This window comes from Phyllobates terribilis, unplaced genomic scaffold (genome assembly GCF_046119375.1).
Source record: "Phyllobates terribilis strain yellow unplaced genomic scaffold, ASM4611937v1 Scaffold_7__3_contigs__length_470593459, whole genome shotgun sequence".
In the NCBI taxonomy this organism is placed as follows: Eukaryota; Metazoa; Chordata; class Amphibia; order Anura; family Dendrobatidae; genus Phyllobates; species Phyllobates terribilis.
Window position 1 is genome coordinate 275,264,125 of NW_027362767.1, and position 19,135 is coordinate 275,283,259.

Consider the following 19,135-nt stretch of genomic DNA (forward strand, 5'->3'; position numbering starts at 1 on the left):
CAACTGTGACAGACTGTCAGCTGTGTACAGGATTACTGCCACCGCTGCAGAAATATCAGGAGGCTGGGGACCCCTTTACATGTGGCAGTAGTCACATTTCATAAGGGAAGATAGATCTGGTACTTGCAAGACCCAAAGTGAGTTCCGTCAGCTGCAGCTTGTTGATGGTTTCCAGCCTTCTGCCGGTGGAGTGTCATCTATAGGAATGTACAGAATAATGGCGGCGGCCTGGGGGGAAGGCGGGTCACAAACTTCAACCTGAAAATGAAGGAAGTGCGCCATTCCTGCAGGCCAATCAGAGTGCCGAATGCTGGTGTAGAAGCCGTGCCCTGATTGGCTGCCATTAGTAGTGGTCAGTATTGGGGCTGTAATCACGTACGTGCCGCCATCCTGCAGTCCACGGATTTTCCGCTCTCTCAGGTTTTGGGCATTATGAAAATGCAGAAAAATCACCAGGCAGAACGGGGTGAGTGACCCCAATCAGGCGCCACCGCCCTGCATAAAGCCGCCATCTGATTGGTTGTCATGACACTAGTAGGTTCCCGTATGATAGATGAGGTCATCATGTCTCCTGTAAGAGGTCAGTCTTCTCTGGTGCATTGTGCTGTTCCTGTTACTCCTCCTGACCAGAAGGTAGGGTGTTGTCACTAGGAGGTGTGTCCCACAGTCTGCTATTGTTCAATCAGTACTGCCAGTGCCTGACAACTGGGCGTGTCCCTTCAGGTAATTAAAGGGGTATTCCCACCTCCAAGATCCTATCCCAACATGTAGTAGGTGTAGTAATAATAATATTAGCAAATATTTCCAATTAGAAATGTAGTATAGTTCTTCTCATTCGCTATGTCTCTGTCCTTATGTGCAGGCATTGCAGGACCTTAGGTATCCATGGTTACAACCACTAGAAACTAGCTAACTGTCACTACATCAGTTGTCATAACCATGGATACCTAAGGCCCTGCAATGCCTGCACATGAGGAAAGAGACCTAGCGAATCAGAAGAACTATACTACATTTCTAAGTGGAGGTATTTGCTAATATTATTATTATTGTACCTACTACATATTGGGATAGGATCTTGGAGATGGGAATACCTCTTTAATTCATACAATGCCGGGAGGAACAGCACAAGGGGCCATTATAGAGTTTACCCTCTCCCATAATATGACTACCCCCATCATGTGTGCGGATGAATGCGGGCACCTTGTATGTACGGTGGTGCGTTTAGTGATGGTGATTAACCCTCGCCTGTCTCCACAGTACCAGCAGGAGATCCTCATGCTGCAGGATAAGCTGCGACTCTCCAACAAGAAGCTGGAGGAATATGAAAGCCGCTGCAAGAGCCAAGACGAGCAGACGCAGAAGATCCTGCTGGAGTACCAGGCGCGGCTGGAGGAGAGCGAGGAGCGGCTGCGCAGGCAGCAGGAGGACAAGGAGATGCAGATGAAGGGGATCATCAGCAGGTAAGGAGGGAGCTGACACCATGGATGATGGGTGTTACAGTACAACAACCCCACCTCCTCCTCACAGCCGCAAATAGAGATTGTATGCCTCAGATCTCTGCTTCCTGCTAGTGAATAAGAGCACGTACTTTTATCCTGACCTTGTCCTGCTCACACAGCTGACATTGTAGTCCCTAAGTTCCCTGATTGTTCAGCTGATGCCGTGTGAGCAGGACCAGGCAGGGTATGTCCTCAGCCTCTGGCTACAAACAGGGCTATTCCCATTCACTGGAGGTAAGCGGAGCCTTGGAAGTGAAGAATCCAGGAAGTCAATATTAGAAGTTGTGTAACTTTCCATATACACAGACAAAGTGTTAAAGAGCCGATACACATTTTCATTATTTAAGGGGCACTCCGGCTAATAAAAATAGACCTTCCTCAGTCTTCACAAAGGAGAAAACAGATCCGGTGTCATGTGACTTGGCCGCCATAGTCCTCTGCCCCACCCCCCACCCCGGCAACTGCGTCAGTCACATGACCTCAGCATTTCTCTATTATCTATAACCGCCTCCAGTGACTGGCGTCTGATGCGGAAAAATGCGGTGATCCTGAGAGAAGGAAGTATGGAAATAACCCAGAATTTATAATGGTCTTATTCCTGGACTGCCCCTTTAATTTCAGAAGTCAGCACCGGCCTTTAAATCATTAGTGGTAGCTCCTGGGGGCATCCTATTCCCAGATAAACAGTCATTCGCAGGAGTTAAAGGGGTTGTCTGCTTACACATATTGATGACCGGTCCAGAGCAAAATGTGTTCAGATCATCACCACAATGTTCATGGTAGTCTCACACCCGAACCACACCGATCGGCGGTGATTAACTCCGGCCGCAGTCCTGCAGGTGAGATCTTATTCAGGGGAATAGAAGTACAATAGCGGCCGCTCAGTACCACATGTTTACATCTGGCCACTGAAATAACTTCTGATCTATGTGGGGCCCCAGGCGTCGGACTACCATGGATTTTATACTGTGACCTATCCTATGGATAGGGGTGACCAGACAATCCCTTTAATCATCAGACCCATCATAAATTCTGATTATAGGGGAACCATTCATCATACTGAGCGAGCACATGGCGCTATACTCATGTCACATAGACCGGGACTTACAGCCATATCCCTTATACTGAGCGAGCAGATGGTGCTACACTTACATCACTTATACACCGGGACTTACAGCAATGTCCTTTATACTGAGCAAGCATATGGTGCTATACTCACATCACATATACCCCAGGACTTACAGTGACATCCCTTATACCGAGCGAGCACATGGCTCTACAGTGACATCACATATACCCCAGGACTTACAGTGACATCCCTTATACTGAGCAAGCACATGGCGCTACACTGACATCACATATACCCCAGGACTTACAGTGACATCCCTTATACTGAGCAAGCACATAGCGCTACAGTGACATCACATATACCCCAGGACTTACAGTGACATCCCTTATACTGAGCGAGCACATGGCGCTACAGCGACATCACATATACCCCAGGACTTACAGCGACATCCCTTATACTGAGCGAGCACATGGCGCTACAGTGACATCACATATACCCCAGGACTTACAGCGACATCCCTTATACTGAGCGAGCACATGGCGCTACAGTGACATCACATATACCCCAGGACTTACAGCGATGTCCCTTATACTGAGCGAGCACATGGCGCTACAGTGACATCACATATACCCCAGGACTTACAGCGATGTCCCTTATACTGAGCGAGCACATGGCGCTACAGTGACATCACATATACCCCAGGACTTACAGCGACGTCCCTTATACTGAGCGAGCACATGGCGCTACACTGACATCACATATACCCCAGGACTTACAGTGACATCCCTTATACTGAGCGAGCACATGGCGCTACAGTGACATCACATATACCCCAGGACTTACAGCGACGTCCCTTATACTGAGCAAGCACATGGCGCTACAGTGACATCACATATACCCCAGGACTTACAGTGACATCCCTTATACTGAGCGAGCACATGGCGCTACAGTGACATCACATATACCCCAGGACTTACAGTGACATCCCTTATACCGAGCAAGCGCATGGCACTACAGTGACATCACATATACCCCAGGACTTACAGTGACATCCCTTATACTGAGCGAGCACATGGCACTACAGCGACATCACATATACCCCAGGACTTACAGTGACATCCCTTATACTGAGCAAGCACATGGCGCTACAGTGACATCACATATACCCCAGGACTTACAGTGACATCCCTTATACTGAGCGAGCACATGGCGCTACAGTAACATTACATATACACCAGGACTTACAGCGACGTCCCTTATACTGAGCGAGCACATGGCGCTACAGTGACATCACATATACACCGGGACTTACAGCGACGTCCCTTATACTGAGCAAGCACATGGCGCTACAGTAACATTACATATACACCAGGACTTACAGCGACGTCCCTTATACTGAGCGAGCACATGGCGCTACAGTGACATCACATATACCCCAGGACTTACAGCGACGTCCCTTATACTGAGAAAGTTCATGGTGCTAGACTGACATCACATATACACCGGGACTCACAGCAAAGTCCCTTATATTGAGCAAGCACATGGTGCTATACTGACATCACATATACCCCAGGACTTACAGCGACGTCCCTTATAATGAGAAAGCACATGGCGCTACACTGACATCACATATACCCCAGGACTTACAGTGACATCCCTTATAATGAGAAAGCACATGGTGCTAGACTGACATCACATATACACCGGGACTCACAGCAAAGTCCCTTATATTGAGCAAGCACATGGCGCTACAGTGACATCACATATACACCGGGACTTACAGTGACATCCCTTATAATGAGAAAGCACATGGTGCTATACTGACATCACATATACACCGGGACTTACAGCGACGTCCCTTATAATGAGAAAGCACATGGTGCTATACTGACATCACATATACACCGGGACTCACAGCAAAGTCCCTTATATTGAGCAAGCACATGGCGCTACAGTGACATCACTTATACACCGGGACTTACAGCGACGTCCCTTATACTGAGCGAGCACATGGCGCTACAGTGACATCACATATACCCCAGGACTTACAGTGACATCCCTTATACTGAGCGAGCACATGGCGCTACAGTGACATCACATATACACCAGGACTCACAGCAAAGTCTCTTATACTGAGCGAGCACATGGCGCTACAGTGACATCACATATACACCAGGACTCACAGCAAAGTCTCTTATACTGAGCGAGTACTTGGCGCTACAGTGACATCACATATACACCGGGACTCACAGCAAAGTCTCTTATACTGAGCGAGCACTTGGCGCTACAGTAAGATCACTTACACACCGGGACTTACAGCGACCTCCCTTATAATGAGAGAGCACATGGCGCTACAGTGACATCACATCTACACCAGGACTCACAGCAAAGTCCCTTATACTGAGCGAGTACTTGGCGCTATACTCACCACTTACTCTGCCACAGGCTCATGTCTGTGGAGGAGGAGCTGAAGAAGGATCACGCGGAGATGCAGGCAGCGGTGGACTCCAAACAGAAGATCATCGATGCACAGGTGAGGAGCGGATACATGACTATTCACACCAGTGCCGATCAGGAGGCGCGGTGGCGTCACTGCCCCAGAGTCTCACGGGTTTTATTCATGATGTATAATTCTTACATGGATACGAACCGACAAAAGCGCCAGTTCATTAGGACTGGCGCAGTGCACAACCTTGTTACGCCAGTCTTGCAGGAGTGAGGTGCTAATTTCATAAGCGTATACCTGTCCATGAATTTGGTGCCTCTCCTGAGTGGCGTGCTCCTCCATGTGCCTCACAGACTGGAGAAGCATTTCTGGCGTACAAAAGCCGCAGTTTTGATGAATTTTGGCAATGTTGATTCAAACTGGCGTGAAAACGATAGAAGCAGCAACATTTCTGCACAACTCCGCATTGTGCAAGAATTTAGCGACTTTTCAAAGCTTTTCCGTCACTTTCTGTGGTGTAATAGGTTTGATGAGTGCAGAGGAGTGCGCAATTTACAACAGTAAGCTAGAAATACGCATGACACGATTAAGTGATAGAAACACGGGTGCTGCCGATACCACAGCGTGCTCATCATCGCAACAGGGCAATAAATGGTAGGTGACAATATTTATGATATGAAATGGAAAAAGTAACTTGCAGATACGTGATCACTCGTGTCCCCACATCCACCGCTGCACATTGTGCCGCCAGTGGTCTGTGCAGTCCTATATAAATGTCCTGCCACTTTGTAAGCAGAGGTCTCGCTGAAGGAGAAAGTCAGAGAATGAAAGATTAATGTATACATCCAGAGAAACAGAAGGAAGGCTATGTGCCCACGATGCAGAAATGCTCCGGATTTTTTCCTGAGCGTTTCTGCATCTCCCTGGCAGAAAAAACGCATGCGGATTGTACATGCGTTTTTCCTGCCAGGGACATGCGGATGTGAAGCGTTCTTCACATGCATTTCCGCATGCGGGTTGACAAGCGCTTTCCAAGCGATTTTAGCATCACTTGGAAAGTGCTTGTCAACTTGGTCACACTATATAAATCCATGCGAAATGCATGGATTTATATACTGTGACCTTTAAAGAATGGTAAAAAATAAATCTATACTTACCTTCTGATGGCCCCCGCAGTCTTACTTCGCTCCGTCCTGGCTGCTGGCAGCTCGCGGTACACTACACTGAAGGACCTGCCGTCACATGACTATGACGTCAGCGCAGGTCCTTCAGTCCACCGCGAGCTGCCGGCAAGTGAAGACAAGCACACCGCGGGCCGTCAAAAGGTAAATATAACACTTATTTTTTATTTTATTCTTTTTTTCACAGGTTCTATGGTACCCGGGTCCGGAGGAGAGTCTCCTGTCCTCCACACCCGGGTACCATCCGCACATTGGAACGCATGGATTCCGCATGTACAGATGCAGTGATGCCGATTACATGCGTTCCAATGCAAGTCAATGGCGGCGAAAACGCCGCGCTTCCGCAAAAATAATTGGTAGTGCTGCGTTTTTTTTCCACAATGATAACCTGCAGCGGAAATTTCCGCAGCATGTGCACAGCACATGCGGATTATCATTGGGGAACATGGCAGGCCTTCTACCATGCGTTTTTTAAGCGTTTCTGCAGCGTTTTTGCCACTGCGGAAACGCTTAAAAAACGCATCATGGGCACACAGCCTTATACTGACCATCCTGCTGCCACAGCTTTGTTACAGTGTTTCAGTGCACACTATACCCATCAGCAGTGCTCCTGTCTGATGGATCCCACCTTCACTGATACATTGTAATACTCAGCTCTGAGCAGAATGGGATTAGGAGGCAATTTCAGGCTCTGGAAGTAAACAGTAATATTCCCATTCACTGACAGCAAGCCAAAAGTGAACAATTAATATACAAAGGACACGATGAATCAGTTCACACTGGAAATCTGGCACAAAGCTGTCCCAAACGTAAACTCATGGCTCATTTCTAGAGGTGTTGTCTGACACAGACTGACATATTTCTTCTATAATTACTCCACTTTTTGTGGCATAAATGGTATCATATCTGCTCCAGTCCAAACCTGCAGGACATTTCTTATCTTAATGAATTTGGCGCATCTTACACCAGCGCTTCCTTCATCAAGGCTGGCGAACTAAACTCCTGTCCTAACCAATCAGCACCAAAGTCTTTTGGGAAGTTGCAGAATTTATAAGTCCCTTGTGTTCAAGGGGCTTCTTGCAGAGAATGGTTGTCCTCCTCCTCCGTGTCTTGTTACATGCAGGGCCGTGTGCAGGGGACAGTCCTCCAATTCCACGTCTTGTCCAGGGCTGGGTGCAACGGATGGTCCTTATTCTCCAAGTCCCATTGCGCACATGTAACAGTCACCCTCCTCCACGTTCTGTCGCACTCAGTGGATGGTCCTTCGTGTTACGTGTGGGGTTGCGTGCAGGGGACGGTCCTCCTCCTCCTCCGCGTGCAGGGGACGGTCCTCCTCTGTGTCCCCCCTCGTGCAGGGGACGCTCCTCTGTGTCCCCCCTCGTGCAGGGGACGCTCCTCCTTCTCCGCGTGCAGGTGACGCTCCTCCTTCTCCGCGTGCTGGTGACGCTCCTCCTCCTCCGCATGTAGGGGACGGTCCTGTGTGTCCCCCCGCATGCAGCTGACGGTCCTCCTGTCATGTCTGTTCTCTCTTTGCAGGAGAAGCGCATCGCCTCTTTGGACGCTGCCAACGCCCGGCTTATGAGCGCCTTAACCCAGCTGAAAGAGAGGTACAGCATGCAAACACGTAACGGAATCTCCCCCACAAACCCGACTAAATTGCAGATCACAGAGAACGGCGAGTTCAGAAACAGCAGTAATTGTTAATGGCCGGGACCGGGCAGAGACACGGCAGACCGGACTGCGCCCCAGGACTGATGCATTGTGGGAGCGCGGACCGCAGATGTAATATGATGTGCCATAAGAGATCATTATTTCTATAAGATCCTCTTATTTTATGTTCACATTTTTATTTCCTCTCAGAACTTATGCCAAATTCTGTCCAGAAGGGTAAAAACTAAGTCCGAGCGACCGTCGTACGAGTCTGCGCAGCGGCCGTGAGTGCTGTCTGTAAACACTAGAACCTGCTGCTACTGTCACAGCTCTCAGGATCCTGTGACGCCCTGTACACAAGCTATAGCCGCAGGAAGTAAGTGACCCCCTCCCCAGTCAGTGTATTCATACTATAGCCCAATATTACACTGCCCTACTCACCACCAGCCAGCCTGGAGCATGGGTCACGTGCATTACAACTCTCATCAGGCTATAGGACGTCTTCCAGGTGTCTATGGTGGACTGTGTACATTTACCTGTGGAATAAAGATGCTTTATCAGAACCAGTCTCCCCTCGTCTGCAGATTATATAGGGGTTCATGATGCGCGGCGCCCTCAGGTGTCCATGTAGAAGAGCTGCAGGGTCATTACAGCCAGGAGCCATGGGGTGCTTATCCCCACTATTAGCTGCCCACCTCTAGTTCTCTTTGTACACCCCCATTAGCTATAGGCTCACACAACACCGAATGTGGGGGAAACTAGGGATAGTGTCAGGAAATACGGACCCCAAAATCCAGATAGATCTGACATAACTTGTTCTTCACTGGTAGATACAGGCTGCAGGCAGACGGACAAGTCCGAATATTAATTCAAGGTGGAGCAGAAGAGTTTTAGAGATTGTGGAGGAGGGGGTGTACTTACTTATACAGTTAGAATGTTGAGATGCGACATGATGTGTTAGAGGCGGCAGAATACCAGGGTGGAGGATGGACGCACACGGAGCCGTCACATATCCTATTGGCATTTCTGTACGAAGCCTGATGGTGAATGATAGCTTCGGTGAGCCAGGATGGTGGCCAGGGAGGAGCAGCACCGTGTCTCTGCCGCTCCAGGTCTATAGGGACACTGTTTAGCACCAAACCCCGGCTGTCTCATGCATTGTAGCTTCTTGGGCAAGACTGCCGATATCCAAGTCCATTTTTTACGTGGTTCAACCAGGCGATTTAAACACTCCCAGCACATATAGCGCCACTTTCTGCAGCATTTGACTCAGATTCTCCTGCCGCACTTGTCACCATCACAAATCAATAATTTCTTATATTGTTACAATGAAGTAATTTTAGGTTGAGTCATAGATTCCAATTTACCATCAACAGCTCCGGCCACTCGCTATGAAGAGACCTTACAAAGCACAAATCAGCCATACCGAATGCCTGATCATATTGACATTAATCAATCTAGCAACATATAATGCACAAAGAAAGGGAAATATCCAGACAGCAGGAGACGATTGACAATAACGTGCCACCACACCAATAACTACAGGAGACCATGCAGCCAGAACACATCAGGAAGGAGTCCTCGCCACAGAGCTTGCAGGCTTTACACTGAATAGCCACTGTATTAGAGACCCTCATCCTTTCACAGTTGGATCATCCCGCATGGACATTAAACTGATCAATGGATTTTGTGTTGCGCTCCGGGGTCATCAGTCTAATGTGAATTCATATGAAAACTGATCCGAGAAAGAGTAGAAAATTCCATTGATCGCAGTGACTTGGCATGAAGTCTGATGATCAGTGTTAAACTAGTTGGGACTTGGGTTTCACTGACAGCATTGTGGGGTTTTCTGGTGCTACAGTACGGAGACTAGAACAATGATAAGATTCAGGTGGAAAAGAAGACTGCATCTAGAGTAGACCGTGTGATCGGAAGAAATGTCCTGATGAAAGGATTGGAGAAGAATGTGAAAAATCTGTCTGAAAGGATCAGAGGAGACTGAAGAATCTCTGATGAAAGGATCAGAGGAGAATGTGAAGAATAGGTCTGATGAGAGGATCAGAGGAGAGTGAAGAATAGGTCTGAGGAAAGGATCAGAGGAGAGTGAAGAATTGGCTCATGAAAGGATCAGAGGAGAATGTGAAGAATAGGTCTGATGAAAGGATCAGAGGAGAATGTGAAGAATAGGTCTGATGAGAACATCAAAGATTGAAGAATTGACTCGAGAGGATCAAAGGAGAATGAGAATAGGTCTGATGAGAGGATCAGAGGAAACTAAAAAATCGGCTCATGAGAGGATCAGAGGAGAATGTGAAGAATAGGTCTGATGAAAGGATCAGAGGAGAATGTGAAGAATAGGTCTGATGACAACATCAAAGATTGAAGAATTGACTCGAGAGGATCAAAGGAGAATGAGAATGAGAATAGGTCTGATGAGAGGATCAGAGGAAACTAAAAAATCGGCTCATAAGAGGATCAGAGGAGAATGTGAAGAATAGGTCTGATGAAAGGATCAGAGGAGACTGAAGAATCTGTCTAATGAAAGGAACAGAAGAGATTGTGAAGAATAGGTCTGATGAAATGATTAGAGGAGAATGTGAAGAATAGGTCTTATGAAAGGATTGGGGGAGAATGTGAAGAATAGGTCTGAGGAAAGGATCAGAGGAGAATGAAGAATAGGTCTGAGGAAAGGATCAGAGGAGAATGTGAAGAATAGGTCTGATGCAAGGATCAGAGGAGAATGTGAAGAATAGGTCTGATGAAAGGATCAGAGGAGAATGTGAAGAATAGGTCGGATGAAAGGATCAGAGGAGAATGTGAAGAATAGGTCGGATGAGAACATCAATGATTGAAGAATCGGCTCATTAGAGGATCAGAGGAGAATGAGAATAGGACTGATGAGAGGATCAGAGGAAACTAAAAAATCGGCTCATGAGAGGATCAGAGGAGAATGTGAAGAATAGGTCTGATGAAAGGATCAGAGGAGACTGAAGAATCTGTCTAATGAAAGGAACAGAGGAGATTGTGAAGAATAGGTCTGATGAAAGGATCAGAGGAGACTGAAGAATCTGTCTAATGAAAGGAACAGAGAAGATTGTGAAGAATAGGTCTGATGAAAGGATCAGAGGAGAATGTGAAGGTCTGATGAGAACATCAAAGATTGAAGAATCGGCTCATTAGAGGATCAGAGGAGAATGAGAATAGGTCTGATGAGAGGATCAGAGGAAACTGAAAAATCGGCTCATAAGAGGATCAGAGGAGAATGTGAAGAATAGGTCTAATGAAAGGATCAGAGGAGATTGTGAAGAATCTGCTGTTGAGAGGATTAGAGGAGAACTTGAAGAATCGGTCTGATGAAAGGATCCCAGGTGACTGTGAACCCATAATGGACGACAGACGCCCAGGCTTTGTGTCTTTACTGTATTTTCAGTTTCCGCCTAATGTCTCATTGGGCAGTGTCGTTTCTTTGCCGGATGACATGGATCCAATTTTTGGTTGGAAAATGAAGATCTAATGCGATACTAGATGACGGGCTGTAATAAAGCGGCTATTCAGTGTATAAGGGGGTGATAGAAAAGCTGGTGGAAGAGTCCTGACCATAGGAGCTTACAATCTGTAAGACTGGGGAGAGATACAGGGGGACATTATATGTCTATTCTTTAGTAACAAATAAGGCTCGATACTCTCCTGATTATCTTTGGGACACAAAGCAGACATTTTTTTCCACCTCTGGGCATTTAAACAAAAGTTTATACTAAAAAACAATACAGAAACCAAAAAATTCCATCATAACTTTGAGAACTCTGATTTTGATAAATAAATAAGCCCTGGTGTTCGAATACCCGACAAAACGCTGTATTTTAGGCTGAAAAATAAAAGCTACACACATCGTATGTGGAACAGGAGCTCCCACAATGCACTGCTCCCTGGTCACCGGAAACTAGCAAAACACTTTAGGCCTGAATGGAGAAGAAAAGCTGAATTGCTGCAGTTACTATACAGTTTGTGAATTGGGGCGAGCATCAACCTTCTCGCTATTGTATTGTCCAGTGTAGAACGGGCAGCCCCCTCTCTGCTTAATCTGTACAATGTGTGATAGAAGGGGTTGCTCGTCCTATATCACACATTGTATGGACCCAGAGGGGCTGTTCGTCCCACATCTGCCCTGGAACTGATGGGTCTGTACAGTATGTGATATGGGACGAGCGGCCGCTGCTCCAGGTAAATGCTATCTCTTTTCTTTACAGTCTGCCTTAGATTACTTTATATTTTGGAAAACGTGAAGAATGTAAACCAGTGACAAGTCTGGACCAGGAGCCACTCCCTGCGGACTCTGCTGTGCTCAGCCCCTCCAGGGCGAGGTCTAACACTGTGTATGATGGAGACCACCGACTATAAGTCACTGGTGTAATAAACCATTACCCTGAGCAGAACATAAACATGGGGGGTCACACCACCATTCTCGATACTACTGCACAGATTTGCGGCAGCTGACACTAAAACCTCAAAGGAGAATACATAAACTTTAAGAACTTTGCTGTTTTCAGGGGGAAGCTCCAGACAAAAGACCCCTCCCCAGGAGAATGTATGTTGTAGCTTTAAATCTGCAGAGACTGATGAAGATTTATAATGTCTATTGTGATTTGTGCTTCTCGTTGTGAGTGAGGCGCCACATATTCCCCGCCTCCATGGACCGACACCTGAGAAAAGTCATTTATTTATAGTCCTTTTATAGTATGGGAAATGTTCTCCTGTCGCAGCAGTCGTCGAGACGAGACATACACATGTTATTGGTCACAGGATCCTGCAGCACAGAAAGAATGCTCAGGTTCTTGAATTGGAGTCAGAATATGGGTTCAATCACATCCAGCACGTGAGACAACTAGTTCTGCCACATCGTGGAGGCAGAGTCTAAAGCAGTTATCTTTTATGAGCGTTTTTGGCAAGGAGCAGCATTGCTGAGCAGGAAACTGCAGTACCTTATGGCAGTAACAGGAGGCAATGACTTCCACATACAGCAGCTAGGACAGTGTCATTTGTTAATTACTCATGGGTCATATATCCTGCTGTGTATATTACATGTATGCTATGCATATAGAATTACTGTGATGCAAAATTTGTTCAGGGCCCGGAAGCGGCTCCCACAACTCATCACAGAAATCAGCAGAAACAATAAAGATTTCTGATTAACAAACTCTGCCTGTTTTTTGATATGTGTAGGCCAGGCCTGAAAGTAATAAAGAAGATGATTATGCAGGTAATGCAGATTGAAAGGTCACTATTTGGCTGTAGAATCTGTGCAACGCCTGTACATAGCCGGCTTTGCTGCCACTGATGAATTGCGATCAAAATTATTCTCCCATTACACATTCTGTTAACTTACAAACTTTCTTCTGTTTGCAATTAACTAATGAAATAAGGTTAATATAAAAGCTGAATAACTAACATAACAGATTTCTGCAAATTCACCACAAATTCTGGCAGGGTTCCTGAGGAATCTTAGCCCAGTCATTATCAGTAGAGTGGTCAAAATACATAAGAGATCATTGTACAAACAAGGATACAAAAGATACAGAGGCATTGACTGTTCCTTACTAGTGTTGAGCGAGTATGTTCTATTAACCCTTTCGCCGAGTATGCTCGGGCCGAGCTCCGAGTAGTTACAGCTGCTCGGTGATATGGTTGAATCGCTCCCGTGTGTATGATTTGCGACTGTTTGACAGTTTAAATACATGGGAGAAATGTCTATTTCTTACACATTCCTCACATGTAATAAAGCTGTCGAACAGTTGCAAATCATGCACACGGGAGCGATTCAAACATATCACCGAGCAGCTGTAAATACTCAGAGCTCGGCCCGAGCATACTCGGACAGAACATACTGGCTCAACACTATTCCTTACCCTACAGCTAGAAGCAAAGTTCACATAGAAACTCCACCTACACTACATGGACATGACTGCAGGAGGAAGCTGTCTCCAGCTGCCACCAGATTCCTGAGGAGGCAGGTGCTCAAAAATCTCCAGTGCCTGCAAAAGACCTAAGCAAGATTTGATGGAAGCAGATGCTGAGGTTTCAACAGTAAGGCGCATGCTCAAGTCCAGTCACCTCTGTTGATCCAAAAGCACAAGGAAAGTCACCTACAAAAATTAGAAGTTCTCGGATTCTGTTCTGTGGAGCAATGAGACAAAAATGGAACTTTTCGGGCCTATGGATTAGAGTTATGTCTCGAGGTGGAAGAATAAAGCATCCTTCTCAAAAGAGCACCCTGCCTACATGAAGTATGGCGTAAACTCGGCGATACCTGCCGCGACATATGTCAGGGGCTCGGCGATGCAGGCATGGGTCGCAGTGATGCAGGACAGGGGCTCGGCAATGCCTGCAGCAACATAAGGCGGGGGCTTGATGCTCAGCAGCTGCTTTGCTTCCTCTGGCACTAGAAACCTGACGTGTTTGGGGGGAAAATGAATTCAGTAAAGTATCAGGAAATCCAAGGAGATGGAGGCATCATTGGATCCTGCAACAGGACAATGATCCCAGCGCTTCCCAGCCCATAACGGCTTGGTTTTAGAAGAAATCCTGGAAGATTCTGGACTGACCGTCATAGTCACTAACTTGCAACCCACTTTTGGTGGAATGTGAAGAAGACACCTGGAGGAGCAAACCCAAGACTATTAGTGACCTGTAGTCATTGGTTAGGAGGACTGAGCTAAGAGTTCTCCGAAACACTGCCAGAAGCTGGTGTGTGATGATGCAGCAGGTTATAGCAGCCAGAGGGACTCTACTAATTACTTAAGACGCTGGTCATGATGAGATGAATAATCCGGAGACTGCAGTAGCCAGAAGTAGCATGTTGTGGTGGAGTTGGAGAAACCACTTCTTGTGTTCAGCTATTTACATTAAGTCAATGCAATGAAACATCAATGCCAAAAAGAAAAAAATCAGATGGTATCGGCCCCTTAAAAAACGATAAGAAGATAATTATAGAGGACAAAGAAAAGGCTGAGATATTAAACAGGCACTTTTCATCCATGTTCACCAACAAACCATCCGTTCCAGGGAACTTTCAACAGGGCAAAAATCAAAGTACACCACCTAGTATAACTAGTTTTACACAAAAAGAAGTACGCCTGCGTCTGAGCAAATTAAACATTGACAAATCCCCCGGCCCAGATGGTATTCATCCACGGATAATGATGGAATTAAGCTCAGTAATTGACATCTCATATTCTTAGACTCTCTGGTAACGGGTAGTGCCACAGGATTTGAGGATAGCCGATGTGGTACCGATATTTAAGAAAGGTAAAAAGATGGATCCAGGTAACTACCGTCCGGTAAGTCTGACATGAGTAGTATGCAAAGTTTTTAAGGGCATCATAAGTGATGACCTGCAGAGTTATATCGCAGAGAATAATATAATAAATGATAATCAGCATGGATTCATGAAAAATAGGTCGTGTCTAACCAACATGTTGGGTTGTATGAGGAGATAAGTGCAAATCTGGATGTTGGTAATATGGTGGATGTGATTTATCTGCACTTTGCAAAGGCATTTGATACTGTACCACATAACAGCCTTATACTGAAGCTACAGAAGCAAGGACTTGGGGAACTATATGTAGATGGGTAAGGAATTTGCTTAATGATAGGAAAGAGTCGTCATAAATGGTACGTTTTCTAAATGGGATATGGTCAGCAGTGGGGTGCTGCAGGGATCTGTGCTAGGACCAATTCTTTTTAACCTCTTTATTAAAGGGGTTGTCCACTACTTATTATCCCCTCCCCAATGTATTCCCCCGCGGCCCATAAGTGTTTTTGTAAATACCTTCTGTTGCAGTTACTGCCTCTGAGCGACGCTATCGCTGGCCACTCACAGGCATCACGTGACCCCCGGCTGCAGCCAGCTCTGACATCCGCTGACGTCACGACAAGTCCAGGCTGCAGCCGGGGGTCCCTCTTCTGCATTCCACCGGTGGATGCTGGGTTGTGGGCGGAGTTACCCTGCGCGTCACACCCAGCATCCCCCGCGCGCTCCCCCTCTCCCCATTCATCGGGAAAACGCATGGTGGATGCTGGGTGTGACGTGTGGGGAAACACCGCCCACAACCCAGCAGCCACCGCGGGGACCCCAGCGCTGAGTCATGCCTCACTTGTCGTGACTTCAGCGCGGGGTCACGTGATGCCTGTGAGCGGCCACCGATAGCGCCGCTCACAGGCAGAACCTGCAACAGAAGGTAATTACAGACACTTATGGGCCCCGGGGGATACATTGGGGGCATAATAAAAAGTTGTGGCCAACTTCTTTAATGTCCTTGGGGATGGGATTGAGAGTAAAGTTCAGTTTTTGCTGACGACACCAAACTATGTAGGATATTAAAATCTGACCTTGACATTACGATATTGCAGAATGATCAGGATAAAATGTCTGAATGGGCAAACACTTGGCAGATGAGGTTTAATGTAGATAAATGTAGAGTAATGCACCTAGGACGGAGTAATCCTAATGCTGCATATACAATAAATGGGAGTATACTTGGGACCACAGAACAGGAGAAGGATCTGGGTGTTCTGGTTACAAGTAAACTGAGCAGCAGTACTCAATGTCAAGCAGCAGCCGCAAAAGCAAACAAGATTTTAGGATATATAATAAGAGAAATAAAATCCCACGATCCCAATGTACTATTGCCCCTGTATAGATCACTGGTGAGGTCACATCTAGAATATGGGATCCAGTTTTGGGCTCCACATTTTAGGCTATGTGCCCACGATGCAGAAATGAAGCAGAAAATTTCTGCAGCATTTCTGCATCTCCCTGGCAGAAAAAACGCATGCAGATTGTGCATGCGTTTTTCCTGCAGAATACATGCGGATTCACATGCATATCCACATGCATTAACGCATGTGTTTCCGCATGCGGACTGACAAGCACTTTCCAGGCGATAGCATCACTTGGAAAGTGCTTGACAACTAGGTCACACTATATAAATCCATGCAACCGGCATGCATTTATACAGTGTGACCGTAAAAATAAAAAATAAAGCTATACTTACCTCCGATGCCGCCGCGTGAGCTGTCGCGTTCCTTCCTGGCTTGCTGGCATCTCGCGAGACAGCCTGCGGTCACATGACCGCAACGTCATCTCAGGTCCTGGAAGGAGAAGCGCTGCTGGGGCCGCCGGACAGGTGAATATAAACTTTATTTTTTATTTTATTTTTTTTTTTTTTCACAGGTACAATGGTACCCAGGTCTGGATGAGAGTCTTCTCTCCTCCAGAACTGGGTACCATCCGCACATTGAAACGCATATTATCCGCTTGTACAAATGTACAGACACGGATTCTATGCGTCTCCATGCAAGTCAATGGCGGCGCTTCCGCAAAATTAATGAACATGCTGCGGATTTATGAGCGCTGCAGAAACGCTGCGGAAAAATCCGCAGCATGTGCATTGACATTGCGGAATGCCATTGGGGACCATGGGATGCGGATTACCATGCATTTTTGATGCGTTTCCGCTGCGGAAATTCCGCAGCGGAAACGCATGAAAAACGCATCGTGTGCACGCAGCCTTAAAAAGGATATTCAGAAGTTAGATTCAGCTCAAATGCGACAACTAGATTATTATGAGGGATGGAAGACTCTCATATATGTGTGGTCAATATAAAGGACTAGCACATGACTTATTCCTTCCAAGGACCACACTAAGGACCAGGGGGCACTCATTATGGGTAGAAGAAAGGCGATTCCGGCACCTAAACAGGAAAGGGTTCTTTGCAGTCACAGCAGTCAGACTGTAGAATTCCGACCACAAGAAGTAGTAATGACAGACACTATAACAGCTTTCAAAAAAGGCCTGGATGATTTCCCCGATACACATAACATTGTGGGCTACAGTTAAATTAGACAAAATATTACACCTATAGTAGTACATTTAGTACTATAATAGTAATTACATAACTACAGGGTGGGCCATTTATATGGATACACCTAAATTAAATGGGAATGGTTGGTGATATCAACTTCCTGTTTGTAGCACATTAGTATATGGGAGGGGGAAAACTTTTCCAGATGGGTGGTGACCATGGCATTGAATGGACACAGGCACATGCTTCCAGTATCTGTTGTTTCAGATGCTGCACATCTCGTATCTTGATGGTATGGTGTGGTATATGGGGTACAAAGATACTGGGGCCATTCTTCATCAATGGAAACGTCAATGGCACTAGATATCTGAAATTGCTACATGATGATGTGTTGCCCTCTTTATGCACTGAAGATGGCACGTTCCCTGAGTTTTTCCAACAAGATGGTCACCACCACATTATGGGTGTCAGGTCCGAGCATTCCTACATGAACAGTTTCCTGGAAAGTGGATTGGTCGTCGTGGGCCAGTTGAATGGCCACTAAGGTCTCCCAATCTGACCCCCTTAGACTTATCTTTGGGGTCATCTGAAGGCAATTGTCTATGCTGTGAAGATACGAGATGTGCAGCATCTGAAACAACGGATACTGGAAGCCTGTGCTGGCATTTCTTCTGCGGTGTTGCTATCAGTGTGTCAAGAGTGGGAGAAGAGGGTTGCATTGACAATCCAACACAATGGGCAGCACTTTGAACACATTTTATAAGTGGTCATAAACTTGTACAAAACTCATGAAAGAATAAAGTTACGTTAAAACCAAGCACACCATTGTTTTTCTTATGAAATTCTCAATAAGTTTGATGTATCACATGACCCTCTTCCCATTGAAAAAAATAAAGTTGGATCCAAAATGGCCGACTTCAAAATGGCCGCCATGGTCACCACCCATCTGGAAATGTTTTCACCCTCCCATATACTAATGTGCCACAAACAGGAAGTTGATATCACCAACCATTCCCATTTTATTTAGGTGTATCCATATAAATGGCCCATCATGTAGTATCATAATTAGGTTTGATCCAGGGTTCTAGGACTGATCGCCTTTTCTCGGGGTCAAGAAGGAATTTTTCCCCGTGATGCATATTGGCTGAATGTGTCCTGGGGTTTTTGCCTTCTTCTGGATCAACAGATTTAGGCATAGGGATTTTAGTAATACCATTATTAGAATTATAAGATTAATACAAAATATAAAACTAATCAAAAAAAATTATAAACGGGTTCATTTTTAATTGGAATAGTGCAGCAATAATAAAAATGGTAATAATACATTTGTGAGGCCTAGTTCCAGTCAGTTAGTATGTTAGTGTAGGGAGTACAATTGGCGGAGAAAGGTTGAACTGGATGGACCTGGCTCTTTATTCAACCTACATTA

The 19,135-nt window shown here is 46.1% G+C and overlaps 2 protein-coding genes across 10 annotated transcripts in view; one reads left to right on the forward strand and one right to left on the reverse strand.

Annotated features, from left to right (window-relative positions):
- DAB2IP (DAB2 interacting protein) overlaps positions 1 to 12,995 on the forward strand; it is a 221,494-nt gene extending 208,499 nt beyond the window's left edge. For 6 of the 9 annotated variants that reach the window (XM_073640836.1, XM_073640829.1, XM_073640830.1 and 3 more), the window contains 3 exons: positions 1,258 to 1,460; positions 5,014 to 5,101; positions 7,732 to 10,709. In XM_073640836.1, the coding sequence (XP_073496937.1) occupies positions 1,258 to 1,460; positions 5,014 to 5,101; positions 7,732 to 7,899 (459 nt within the window). In that variant the 3' untranslated portion in view covers positions 7,900 to 10,709. Of the gene's footprint in view, positions 1 to 1,257; positions 1,461 to 5,013; positions 5,102 to 7,731; positions 10,710 to 12,092 lie in introns of those variants that run through there. The other 3 variants (XR_012247454.1, XR_012247453.1, XM_073640834.1) reach the window with 3 other exon arrangements.
- The window catches only part of TTLL11 (tubulin tyrosine ligase like 11), a 121,004-nt gene that overhangs the window by 12,250 nt on the left and 89,619 nt on the right, over positions 1 to 19,135 (reverse strand). The window lies entirely within an intron of this gene.